At 40.9% G+C, this 14,157-nt stretch overlaps 1 protein-coding gene across 1 annotated transcript; it reads left to right on the top strand.

Moving 5' to 3' along the window:
* Positions 1 to 5,486: 5,486 nt before the first annotated feature.
* On the top strand, positions 5,487 to 13,855 carry LOC310747458 (vomeronasal type-2 receptor 26-like; the record flags this gene model as incomplete). Its single annotated transcript, XM_083581826.1, has 6 exons — positions 5,487 to 5,746; positions 6,608 to 6,899; positions 8,134 to 9,012; positions 9,908 to 10,135; positions 12,180 to 12,306; positions 12,954 to 13,855. The coding sequence occupies 6 exons, from the start codon at positions 5,487 to 5,489 to the stop codon at positions 13,853 to 13,855; spliced, it is 2,688 nt and encodes an 895-aa protein (XP_083437952.1).
* Between the last annotated feature and the right edge of the window lie 302 nt (positions 13,856 to 14,157).

Here is a 14,157-nt window from a genome sequence, read left to right as displayed (position 1 = left end):
ATGCCGAATCCAAGTGTAATATTGGGTAGGATCTGGGGATTTTCATTGATCTCCTTTACAGCAAATGCCAAAGCCAGGATGTGCTGGTAGTTCTCAGTTATTATGCTTAAAAGAGATTGACATTTTGTTTCATAAACATCTTATACACTTTCCGAACCTGTATTATGGATTTTTTTAAAAGGCCTCCTCTTTAATTATTGTTGCCTGCAACACATTCTAATAAGCCTTTGCCTATTCACACATATAGATCATTAGATGCCTGTACAGCTTCTATCCCTTTCTCTTCCTAAGGCATCTGCTGGTAGTTCTCAGCTGCTATGCTAAAAAGAGATCAACATTTTGTGTCTTAAACATATTCTACACTTTCTAATTTTTGAATTTTTTTGTCATTCGTGAAAATATACACTATGTTTCTTTAAACTGTAGTAAGTAAAACAGGAATAAGACAAGCATATCAGTCCACAAGCCTATATTAACTGACATTATTAGTATTAGTATTAGTTTTATTCTTTGAATTTATATACCACCCTATTCCTGGGGGGTCTCAGTTCACAGAATAAAATCAAGATATAAAACCGCAAAATACCTAATAAAAACAAAAACAACCCAACCCTCTCCTCCCAAAATTTTTTTTTAAAAGGGCATAGGATGTAAATCGGATCAACCAAGGTGAAACATGCTCTATTCAATTAAGGCAAATTATTTGCCACAGGGTGTACTAAAATGAATGCACACAAACTTAAAGCTCTTCTTACTTTCCTAAATTACACCCCTCTTCCCACCCCCACCCTATAATACTATTTTGCATCATTACATAAAGGAGATTTAGATGTGAGGGTTCGGCTCCTGATGATACTGAAATAAAGCAGGGTGGGGCGATTTATTTTTCTTTTTTTGGAACTGCACTGTCTTCCAATTTTTGGGGGGGAGGCAGCTTGGTTTGTGGAGTTCAAATACACCGGATTTACAGTAGGTTCACAGGATTCTCAACAGCGTGAGACAATCCTGGGATGAAATCAAGCTGACAGGGAAGAGAACTAAAAATAGGAAGAGGATGCAATGCAAATATAAGTCAGATAATGTCTCCAACTTGCAATACATGGTAGCTTTTTTGTACATGGACACCTTTACATTGAAAAATGCCTCTTTAATTAATGTTGCCAACCCCACATTCTAGTAAGCAATTGCCTGGAGGTTAGTCATATTTCTATTCACTTCATCCTGGAATGAAAGAAAGTCCAATAGGGAAGAGAGCTTAAAGAGGATGGAGATGTAAAAAGAATGAAGAAGAATCATTTAAAGCCTCAATATATGCCAAGTGACTTTACCCAGGAGGAAAAGACCTTCTTCCTTGCAGTTCCCCTCTTTAATTAATGCTGCCTGCAGCACACATTGTCTGGAGGCTACTTGTTTTTCTATTCACACACAGATCATGAGATTCCTGTGCAGTTTCCCTCCTTTTTTCTTCCTAATGCATGATCACATTTTCAAAGTGAAATTACTTTGCAGTGTTCAAGCCAGGTTTGCAAAGGTGCACCGTTGCATCTATTCCCTTTCAGCTACAGAATGCAATCTAGATCTAGTCTTTAATTAGATCGGCTGGGCTCTCCAACCGTCTAGACAGAAGTAGAGTATCAGGGAGAATTTTTTCTTTATACAAACTTTTTAGGTAATTGTTGTGGCCCACGAGAATGTTTGTTGAAGGCAACTGGAACAATGCATCCAAAGATGAAATCTCCTGACTGATAATATCCGGAAAGAGAAGGCTGGGAGTGCTGCATCCCACATTGAACCTTCTGGTTTTGGCATGCTGTGTGAGGCAGTAGAAGCAGCAACATTAATACTAACATCAACATCCTGAGTACAAATGTATAATATGAACACAGGTTGCAGGAGATGCAAACAGGGAAATCTCAATCTTTATAATCTCTGTAATTGCACCAGACTGTTTTGACTGACCCAAATGATCATTCTGTTTTCAGATAAGACCAAATCCAGCATTACAGGGGGCTCAGCTCAAAGCCTCTATGGCATTGCTGGAGAACACCTGTTTGTCATTCATGAAAGGAAGTATTTACTATGCACTGGATAGCATTGTCTGGAAGCAAAACTTGCCATTAAAGACTTCAGCCTATAGCCCTTCACTAAAAAAAAGAGAAAAGGCTGTAGGACAGGTCTGAGAGAGACTACGATGAAAAATTTCCCATCTCTGGAGAAAAAAAACCACACTTTTGACATTCATGGATTTTTGGGAAGGGTCATAGGTCAGTGGTACTGGTTCTTCATTACATGCTCAAGGTCCCAAGGAAGCTTTGGTATGTTCCTCCAAGTGTAGATCCACTGAGATGAGCAATTTAGGATGATCGCCAACTCAGTGGACTCATTCCTGGCTCAGCAGGCACTAAGTCTCCAAACCTAGTTTAGCCAAAGGTATGTTACTGCTAGTTGCTCGTTCCTGGCAACCTGGCACAAAACACTATTTTAAAGGCTTCCTTTCCTTGTGCCAGGTTTAGAAAGAGCAGCCGCAGGACCTCTGCCACTGAATAGGAATCTATCTGGTATAACTTTAGACAAGCTTAACTTACAAAGGCTTGCTTTTTGCACTTATTGTGCATAGGATGGCTGCCTTAAAGACAACACGACCCTCTCCAAAATGTAAAGTGGTATAGAAATGGCTTTAATAAATAAAACAAGAAAAGAAACATATTTTCTGAAAAATATGTTTTGTGGTTATGGTGTTACCCTCAGCCTCTCTTTACTCAGACGTTATGAAAACATATCATCACTATACAGTACAGAAGTCAGTAGGAGAACGCTTCAGTCTCCCAGGACATTCAATACAGGATCTCAAAACAGCTGTCTTATTACAAAAGAATTTCAGAAACAGACTTGAAAGAGAAGTTGCTGAATTACAACTTATCACTAAACTGGAGAGACCTGGTCTGAATAGAGATATTGGATTCCTGTCTCATTACATATGCTAATCATCTGCATACTATTCCTTGCTTTTTCATGTAGGACTAATTGCAGTCGTTAACAGTCGTCAACAGGTTTACCATACCCATTGAGTCAATCACCCATCTCCTACTACCCTCCTGAGAAAACCCCTCCCCACCCTCCCACTATATACAAGGGTCTGGTGACTTCTCTTTCAGTGTATCTGAAGAAGTCTGTATGCACACAAAAGCTTATACCAAGAACAAACTTAGTTGGTCTCTAAGGTGCTACTGCACAATTTATTTTTTTTATTTTTTTTATTTTTATATTTCGACTGTGTCAGACCAACATGTCTACCTACCTGAATCAAAACTTTATTTTCCTATCAGCTTACACCCAGTTACCCTGGCCACCTTCCAAACCCAGTCTCTGTTTACACCTCAGGGCAGGAGGCAGAGATTCTTCTCTTGTCTTGCAATGTCTCTCAATGGCCCTCTATTGTTCCTTAATGGCCCCAGTTGAGCCAGGTCATTTTGCATAGGCTAGCCCAGGAATTACTCTGCAGCTTGCATTCTCCCTTCATAACCCAAATAATCAAAATCCTAGTGTAGCCTTCTTAGACTTTACCGATTGGTTGGGTGAGCGTTGCTTCCGGAGAGGGAGGAAGGAGTCCGAAGACACTGAGGTTGGTTCAGAGAAAGAGTTTTTTATTTCTGCTCTCCAGAGCAGCCAGAAAGGCACTTGCGTGGTCAGTTCACAGCAAGCACACTGAAAGAGAATTTTCATACAGTATATATTCCCTCCAGACCCCCTCTGCCCCTTCCCCAGGAATCCAGCCTCATGAGTAAGTTGATCTCCTTGAGCATCCTTGAGCATAAACAGATATTCCGGTTCCTGTGTGCTTATCTTAGGGCAAGAAGGTAGGAGTTTCCCCTGGCGCCGTCTCTGGGAGTGGAGGCTGACAGGTCTGACAGGCAAAGTCTGTGCGTCAGAGTGGCCAGGATATTTACAACCTACAAGATAAGACCCAGATCTTCCATCCCGTCTCCACTCACTCCACTTGGAACTGACAAGGCCATCCATCACTAAGCCTTCCTGGACTGATAAGGGAGAGGCTTTGTTTGTACAGCTGGGTTCCTGTTATACATTGGCTCAAGTGCTCAAGTTAATGGATTTTAGCTAATGGACCCCTGAAGAAGGAATGCGGGAGTTACTGGGGCCTGGTTCGGGTCGCTCTGTGTTCAGGCTTGGATAACCTGTTCCTTCACTAGTATTTATTAATTTCTAGGGTTTCAGCCCCCCCCGGAAACTTTTTTTGCTTTGAGTGCTACTTACATTATGGATAAAAGTCTGTGTGGGTCACAGAGCAATGGCAACGACTCTTGCCTTTATTCCCATGCAACCTGTCAAAAGTCAGATTGTAAGCAAATTGTGTTTCAGTTTGCTTCATCCAGAAGCAGTAGTACTTCATAAGTCGGAGCCCCATTCTCAACATAAGCAGAATGCAACCCGCGTCAGCGTGGGTCGCGATTCGCTGCTTCTGTGCATGCACGTGACATCATTTTGAACACCTGTGCATGTGCGAGTGGCGAAACCCGGAAGTAACCCTTTCCAGTACTTCCGGGTTGCCGTGGGACGCAACCTGAAAAGATTTAACCTGAAGCAAACGTAACAAGAGGTATGACTGTATAAGAATAACAGAAGGATGCTTAATAGCCTGGAGCCACTGGGGGAATGTCCAATGACTTAGTTAATAGCTCTCTAAGAGGAAATTAATCATTCTACAGGGGGGAAATTCCTAGCAGCTTCATCAAACATGATGCAACTTAAAAAGCCAATCATACTTTGAGGGCTAATCACCCCTATCATTGTCAAAATTACTGGTTTCCATCCTCTGACATAATGGATTTCCATAGCCCATTAGCAAGAACAACAATCAGAATTTGGAAAAAGTATAAAACCCTTCTGTTATTCAGATGCCGATGTAGGTATAGGCAGGACTCTGTCATTGTTTCTACGATGATGTCCCCTTTAAATGATGGTGTACACTTCCACTGGCTGACTCCACCATGATCCTTAAGCCACAAATGTAAACCATGAGTATCCCTGTTTCACATCCTTTGTAATTACTCTGTTCATCTTCTATTTTTCTTCCTGCTTCCTGCTAATCCACTCCTTCTCTTTCATATACCTTGTATTTTGGGGGGCAAGCTGATAGATAATTCTCTGAGAAAGCCTTTCTACCTTGGTATGCAAAGGACAAAGTTATTTATATCCATAGATGAAGAGGGTAAACATATGACTAGATTTAATAGAAAAAAGTATAGTTGTCACTCAGTGCTGGATGATAAAGTGAAGAGATAAAGAAAACAATCTGTTCAACGACACTGGTGTACAATGAGCCATTAATAAATATATGACTAGAGTACTGGCACACATATTATCTCACAGATCAAGCTATAACCAAGTGTAGCAGCAGAACGAACCACAATTTAAGGAAGATTGTAGCAAAACTGGTCATAGTCTCACATGATGCTGTAGATAGGAACATGGGAATCTACGTTCGGAGGGGACTTTTTGTCAACCGAATTGTGCTGGTGGTGATGCTGCTGCTTGTAACGCTGTGTCATACTGTATGCAAGATCCATTCTATTAATTGTTCCATATTTGATGATCCTCATCCTATTCCTCATGAATTTTACCAACCAGGAGATTTTGTCATTGGTGGGATTGTTTCTCAAGTCTTCTTCCTCTATAACAACCTCTCTTTCACGGAGCAGCCAGCACATATATTGATTGATGAACCAATGTAAGGCATTTTCCCCTTTTGCCTCATATTCTATAATAGTTCAGATCGCAATGACTGAGAGCTCATCATTAAGCAACATTACGATCCATACAAATGATCCGTTATCTTTTGCTTCAGTTGACTTTAACTTATTGTATATTTCTTGTTTGATTGAAACTGTTACAGAGAGTGCTTTTTTCATAGTAGGTCTGTCCCTGAGACCATCTACTGCTTATCACCCCACTATTCAGGGGGAAAAAAATAAATCAAACCACAGCTCACAGACAAGGTGGGTCAGTCAACAGTTACTACAGCAGAACCTTGGTTCTTGAACGCCTTGGTACTCAAACATTTTGGCTCCCAAACCCCGAGAACCTGGAAGTAAGTGTTCTGGTTTTCGAACGTTTTTCGGAAGCCAAATGTCTGATGCAGCTGTCGGCTATTGTTTCTGGGGTGTCAGTGCCACTCAGAAGCCGCACCTTGGTTTTTGAACGTATCAGAAGTTGAATGGACTTCTGGAATGGATTACATTTGAAAACCAAGGTACCACTGTATTCAGCTCTGAAGCAACTACGAATCAAATTGAGAGACAGGGAGGGGCAGAGGGTGTGGCTCTAAGGAAAAGAAGAGGGAGAGAGGCAGCCATTCAGCCCTTAAACAGGGTGGTTCTCCCCTCCCAAGGCACCAAGTGCGTGCATGATTCAGAAGTGCTATGCAGACTGCCTCTTTCAGCCTGAACAAGCTTCATATATGTCCCACCGGTTGACACCAAGGTGGAATGGGCAGCAGAACAGGGCACAGTGGAACAGAACAAGTGGGAAAAATCCTTTCTCCCATTGTTTTTCTTATTACTCCATTAAACAACTGTAGCTCTTATTACAGATCAGTACCTAAGAACTACCAGCATATTCTGGCATTAGCATTTGCTGTCAAAGAGATCAATGAGAATCCCAACATCTTATCAAATATGTCTCTTGGGTTCCGCATCCTCGATAGCTACTATTCTGCAAGGATGACCTATAAGGCCACCCTGAGCCTGCTTTCTGCACACCATAGATTTACCCCAAACTTCAAGTGTGACAACCAGAGCAATCTGATAGCTTTCATTGCAGGATGTGTCTCTGAAATCTCTGCCAATGTGGCAATCATTTCAGCAGTCCACAAGACTCCACAGGTAAGCTGTCAGTATAGAGGTTTGTAGGTTTCACAACAATGCCACACCATTATGATTTCAATCAAGCATTTGAAAAGTTCCCCTATTTTATTTTTGTTAGCAAACATACTGGAGGTAGGTCATAATGGTAAAATAATTATCAGATGAAAGACTAATGCTATTTTGCATTGCAGTAATAGATCAATAGTTTTCAGGTCATGGGGCAGTAAAGGGCTGCCCTTTTCTTCATTGTCCTCTTTTGAACCTGTTTCAGTCTACCTGGATCTTTCTTAAAGGGAGATGGGAATCGGCGAAGGTCGAGGAAACTGGGTATTGTTAACCGGGAGAATAGGAGAATTATGGGAAATGATACATAATGAACTGAAAAAAAGTACTCCCCCCCCACAACAGAGTCCTTTCTGTTGGGGATAATTCAGACTGAAATTCCCAGATGTCAAAAAAGGTTATTTATGTATGCCACTACTGCAGCCCGTGTTTTGTTAGCCCCCAAATGGAAAACGAGCGAGGTCCCAACCAAAGAAGAATGGCAACTTAAATTGACGGAATATGCGCAGCTTGCAGACTTAACATATAGAATAAGAGAACAAGAATAACATATGCTTAGAGAATATTGGAAAACGTTTATTGAATATATGGGAAATAACTGTGTACAGCTGAAAACGCTAGCAGCATTAGGATAAATTCAACAGTGCAAATAAGTTTTGATCGATGTAATAATGGAATACCGAATGGTATAGTTTTTGTAAAATATGCAGGGATTTATGATATGCAAAATAAACCATGGAAAGAGAAGAGAAGTCAATGATATCTTAAGGATGTAAAAATGAGTACTTTAAATTGTAAAACAGAAAATTTAATAAAAATTATATATAGAGAGAAAGAAAGAGAGAGAGAGAGAGAGAGAATGCGAGACATTTTGCCGGAGGTGGACATTTTAAGCACTCTTCAAATGCCAAATATCTGAATGGTCATCATATCAAAGAGGGCAAAGACTTGCACTCTCCTGCTCAAGGAGTCAGGACAATATTGGGTTGAAAATTATGAGAAATGTATTAATGGTAAGCCCAATTCAAAGAGAGAATGAATTACTAAAGGGTAATAGGTGACGGTTAAGAAGAGGCTTAACAACTATTTTTGTTAACTCTTGATGGCCTAGTAGATTCTAACACTTTGATAGCAAGATTTAACACACTCTTTTATTTTATGTAAAGGTTACTTATATTCTTTATTTCAGATCACTTATGGGTCATTTTTGACAGCAAAACGTACCAAAAGGCTGTTCCCCTTTTTGTACCGGATGGTACCCAATGAAGGCCAGCAATATGTGGGAGCTGTACGGTTATTTCAGCATTTTGGATGGACGTGGGTTGGGCTCTTGGCTGTGAATGATGACAAAGGGGACCGCTTTTTACAGACAATGGTGCCACTGCTTTCCCAAAACAATATCTGTTATGCCTTCATAGTAAGAATACCAAAACGTTCTTTTGTGGATGAGTTGATAGCCTTGCTTATACAGCGGCTGAGAAGCTTTCACGTTATCACAGAGAGAAAAGCCACTGCAGTCTTTGTATATGGAGAACCTCCATCCTTTCAGGTTTTGAGAGTGTTGCTGTTTCTCGCACCTTTCTCGTCACTGCCACCTTTCAATAAAGTATGGATTATTACATCCCACTGGGATTTTGCATCTCTCTCTGTTCAAAAGATTTGGGACATACAAGCCTTTCATGGTTCCATATCCTTCACAGTTCACTCAAATGAGCCATCAGGATTCCAAGAGTTTATTCAGAAGATAAGACCAAACTGGAACAAAGAAGATGGGTTTATCAAGGACTTCTGGAAACAGGCATTCGACTGTTCATTAAAAATGTCTAAATGGGAGGAGGAGGAGGGGGAGGAGGAGGAGGAGGAAGATGGGAAAAAAAGTTGCACTGGGTCTGAAAAGCTGGAGAGCATTTCTGGAATATTGTTTGAAATGAGCATGACTGGCCACAGCTACAATATCTACAATGCTGTCTATGCTGTGGCACATGCTTTGAATGCTATATATAAATCCAGCTCCAAACTTAAAAGGTTGGTCAGGAGACATGCATTTCAGAATATGCAACCATGGCAGGTAATTACAATTCCATAATTTAGCAATAATAACAAAATAGGCTACTTTATGCCCCAAACATAATATGAATTCTTGAACTTACATAAAACAGTTGCAACAGGGTTTTTTGATGTGTGTGTGTGTGTGTGTGTGTGTGTGTGTGTGAGAGAGAGAGAGAGAGAGAGAGAGAGAATTTTGATACATAGTGCAAACCACATAATATTATGGTGATTTCGTCCATTATCTGGAATCTAATAGAGAGAAATGACAGCCAAAAATAGAAACGGTACAGAAATGTTGGTCATTAGTTCTGTGCTTTATGATTTTAAAATGTTATGATATTTTAACAACTTTATGGTACATAGCCATGAATTTATGAGTTGGTGATTTATTTATTTATTTATTTTTATGATCTTTTTTATTCAGTTTTACACTAGACATTTAATTTGAAACATTAGACATAACCATCAGCATTTAGGATTCCCTGAATCAGACTTCCTTCCGCCCTTCCATAGTTTCCATTTTTAATCTTTTTCAACTGCATCATATACGGTATTTTCTCTGTTTTTCTTAAAATAATCCATTTCTACCTTAGTTTTTTGTACATTACAAGTGTTACTCAAATCCTGCCAAAGTTTTTAGTTGTTTACAGTGTTCTCTTAGGTAGTTTGTAATTTTCCCCCATTCCTTATTAAAGTTTCTCTCTTCCTGGTTTCTGATTTTCCTGGTCATTTTTGGCATAGTCCATCATCTTCACCAACCGTTTGTCTCTGGTCAGGACATGAGTTGGTGATTTATTAATATAAAAATGAATAAATATACTGTCTGAAAAAGGGCAAGACTTCTAAGAGGTCTAAATATTAACATTATTTCAAGAAACTGTTATTCCTTTGTTAACATTTTTTTTTCAAACTAGGTCCATTACTTTCTAAGAAGAACCATATTCAACAACAGTGTTGGAGACACTGTGCATTTTGATGAAAATGGAGAATTAGTTACAGGTTTTGATGTTACAAACTGGTTGATGTTTCCCAATGGTTCAGTGGTTAGAGTGAAAGTTGGAAGACTGGAACCTCGGGCTCCTCCGGGCAAAGAGTTAATCATTAACGCGAGCCAAATTGTGTGGCATCAAAGCTTTGATCAGGTGAGTATATCAAAGTGAAATATTCAGTCTTGGCCAGTTCCTCATTCTCTTCAGCTGATGAATTGCGCTAGTTAGCATTATTTTTAAATAAAGCAAACCAGAATTCCTTCCAATTTTTGTAAAGAAACTATTTTAAATTGATGGAATCAAATGTGTCTGGCTCAGATCTATTTTTCCAATGTAATGACTCAACAGATTTGGCCATTCATTCCAGTATTTTTCACTGAAGACTGAAAATAGCAGCCTGTAAAATATGTGTGTAGAGAGTCGCCTCTAAGCCTCCTATTTGTAGTCCAACATGTTCATGATGGCAACAGCTCCTTTTTTTGCCACCATCTTTAATTAGAATATCAGGGCTGCTTTTTAGGCTGCGAACGGCAGAGCATTCAGCACAGCTAAGACTGTGTCATAAACTTGTGCCATTTGCTGGTCATCTCAGCATGTCTGGAGAGGCAACAGAACTCTGTGCAGAATAATAATCCAGTGTTCAAACCATCTGGAGAGATCTATGCAGAATTCCTGAATCTTTCTGTTTGTATGTTTTTCTTTTGCTGTTTTTCAGTGTGTTGTCCAATGGTCGACAGTAGTTGGTATTTGTGCACTGAAGCTCTGGTTATGGTAGAAGCATCCCTAGAGCCATAGACAGCAGAACATAGGCAACAATCTCTTATGCTGATAGGCCTATGCTAGACATTTAAATAAATTGCATCGATTGCACACTCCGTTGATATTTACATGACTTGGTAGTATATATATATATATATTAATGCATAAATATTTATGCATGCATGCATAAATATTGAAAGCCTCCAGATCTCCAGAGGCACATTTGTGTTTTTGGTGGCATGGAAGAAGAGGTCCCATAAAATGGCAGACACTATTGACTGGACCAGTGTGTAGCAGGCTGGATTAACAATATTGTTGGCTGAGTTTCTCAGGAAGTCCCACAAATGCCTTGGAGTTTTTGTGGCATATGGTCTAAGAATGGAGTCCATATAATCAGACACCTATACTGGCAAGGGTGGCCTGGAACATTTTGCTCCTGTATGCAAAATGCCTCCCCACTGCTGCTTCCCACTGTTGATGCTGCCATACCCCACCCCCTGCAGATTCAGGATCCCTTCTCCCCCACATGGGCTGCCACCCATGCTGTCCACCACCACAACTGCACCCTCGCCTGTGGCTGCATCCATGCTGCTGCCAAAACAAAGCAGCAGCAGCAGCAGCAGCAGCGAGGGGGCAGCATTAGTGGTGAGGGCAAGAGCACTGTTGCGGCAGTGGTGGTGGCAGCATGGGCAAAGTTGCAGAAGGGGTGGCAGCAGTGTAATAGTGAGGGAAAGGATGGGAAGGGGAGTTGGTTGGATCTGCCTCCTGAGGTAAATTGGTTCACCCTACTTCATACAAGGGGGACGCAGGTGGCGCTGTGGTCTAAACCACTGAGCCTAGGGGTTGCCGATCAGAAGGTCGGCTGTTCGAATCCCCGTGACGGGGTGAGCTCCCGTTGCTCGGTCCCAGCTCCTGCCAACCTAGCAGTTCGAAAGCACGTCAAAGTGCAAGTAGATAAATAGGTACCGCTCCGGCGGGAAGGTAAACGGCATTTCTGTGTGCTGCTCTGGTTTGCCAGAAGTGGCTTAGTCATGCTGGCCACATGACCCGGAAGCTATCTGCGGACAAACGCCGGCTCCCTCGGCCAATAAAGCGAGATGAGCACCGCAACCCCAGAGTCGTCCGCGACTGGACTTAACGGTCAGGGGTACCTTTACCCTTTTACTTCATACAAGCACCAGCCTTGTTTACTGGGATAGTTAGTACCAGTGCCTGAAACTATGGGATGCCCAGGGTTGATTGGTTTGTGCACTTTGGGTTCTCTGAGTTAACAATATTGTTGGCCAAGTTCTGGGAGTTGCAGTTGTGGGAGTTGCAGATGTGGCCCATGGATACATGAAAAATAGTTTAGAGTTTGGTCTCTTCTTTGGTCTTCAATGAAGCAAACTGTGTTTAATTGACGCCTTGCTGCTAATTACACCTTCATATTTCCATGCAGGTGATGCCAGTTTCTGTATGCAATGATAACTGCTATCCTGGCTACAGTAGGAAAAAGAAGGAGGAAGAGAAATTCTGCTGTTATGATTGTGCTCCATGTCCAGAAGGGATGATCTCTAATCAGAAAGGTATAAGGGATAACCAATAAATTTCACAAAAGACACAGGTAGCATAAAACACCAGCAAAATACATAGGAAGCAAAAAAAAAAAAAACACAATACCCAATTCCTTTTTGTTTGTTTGTTCCTGGTATTTCTTGCCCCTACTTCATCTTAAGGTCCCGGGGCAAATTACATAGACTAAAAATACAATTACAAAGAAACCATAATATACATATAAATATATAAAGTTTTAGTGCCAAATACATCTCTGTGAGGAGGGAGTTTTCCCATTTTGGAGCCACCACAAAAAAGGCTCTTTCACAAACCACCCAATTCTGCCTCCATATATTTAACCACCTTTTCCAAAAAACCTGCCAGTAGCTCCTTAACTTTGATCCCAATATCTTCCCTCTCCTTCTCATGAATCACCCTGAATTATGGAATTACTGGGATACAGAAAAACACATAGCCGTTACATTACTACAGCACAGAACGATGTGCAAATTCAAAACCATGGGTACGCAAAAAGATGCAATTTCTATTTTTGTTCTTTCTAGAGCTAGTAAAAACAAAATCAAAAGCATACAAAATTCATTGATTGTTGTAACTGATTCTTACAGAAAGATGTAGTTTGGCATCTTGAAATACTTACTATATCTTTATTTTATTTCAGACATGGATGCCTGTTTCAAATGTCCAGAAATCCAGCACCCCAATACTGACCAAACTCAATGCATTCTCAAGGTCCTAAGCTATCTGTCTTATAAAGAAGATTTAGGGATCATCTTAACTATTTTGGCTATTTCCTTTTCTTTGATTACAAGTTTAATCCTTGGAACGTTTATCAAGCACAAGGCCACTCCCATTGTCAAAGCCAACAACCAGACCCTCACCTACATCCTCCTCATCTCCCTCCTCCTTTGCTTCCTTTGTTCCTTGCTTTTCATTGGACAGCCTGGAAAGGCCATCTGCCTTCTGCGACAAACAGCCTTTGGTTTAATCTTTTCTGTTGCCCTTTCCTCTGTGTTGGCAAAAACTATCACTGTAGTCCTGGCATTCATGGCAACTAAACCAGGATCCGAGATGAGGAAATGGGTGGGAAAAGGACTAGCAAACTCTATGGTCTTTTCCTGTTCCTGCATTCAAGCAGCTATTTGTATAGTTTGGCTACTTACTTCTCCGCCATTTCCAGATATGGACATGTACTCATCGAGTGGGGAAATTATATTAGAATGTAATGAGGGTTCACCTGCTATGTTTTCATGTGTGTTGGGATATATGGGTTCCCTTTCCATTCTCAGTTTCATTGTGGCTTTCCTAGCCAGAAAGTTACCAGACAGTTTCAATGAGGCCAAATTTATCACTTTCAGCATGTTGGTGTTTTGCAGTGTTTGGTTAACTTTTATTCCAACTTACTTGAGTACCAAAGGAAAATACATGGTGGCTGTGGAGATCTTCTCCATCTTGTCCTCTGGTGCTGGATTACTGGGTTGCATCTTTTCCCCAAAGTGCTACATCATTGTGCTGAAGCCTGAGCTGAACAGCAGGGAACATCTAATAAGGATGAAGAAGTGAAGTAATCTAAGTTCATCTCCTCTTTGTGCTCTTATATATCCTTCACTGGAAATCATGTCCTCCAAATCATGGAGAGCCACTTGTTGTGGTGAGCTCACCAAACTGCCTTCTTGTTGCTGGGGCAGACCCATTTGGATGACCTCCTCACCTCATTGGTTGCCCCTTTGTTGCTGGGGAAAATTTTCTGTTGGTTGGGGTTTGATTGGCAACTAAGGGGCTATTTCAGGGGCTGCACAAGGCGAAGTACTTTCTCTTTCTCATTGTGCAGTGGATCTCCCACCCTCCCTCCCTATAATTTAAGG

This window comes from Podarcis filfolensis, assembly GCF_964270895.1.
Source record: "Podarcis filfolensis genome assembly, chromosome: 13".
NCBI classification, from domain to species: Eukaryota; Metazoa; Chordata; class Lepidosauria; order Squamata; family Lacertidae; genus Podarcis; species Podarcis filfolensis.
The sequence above is the reverse complement of the archived record's forward strand: the minus strand, read 5'-3'. Positions and strand labels throughout refer to the sequence as shown.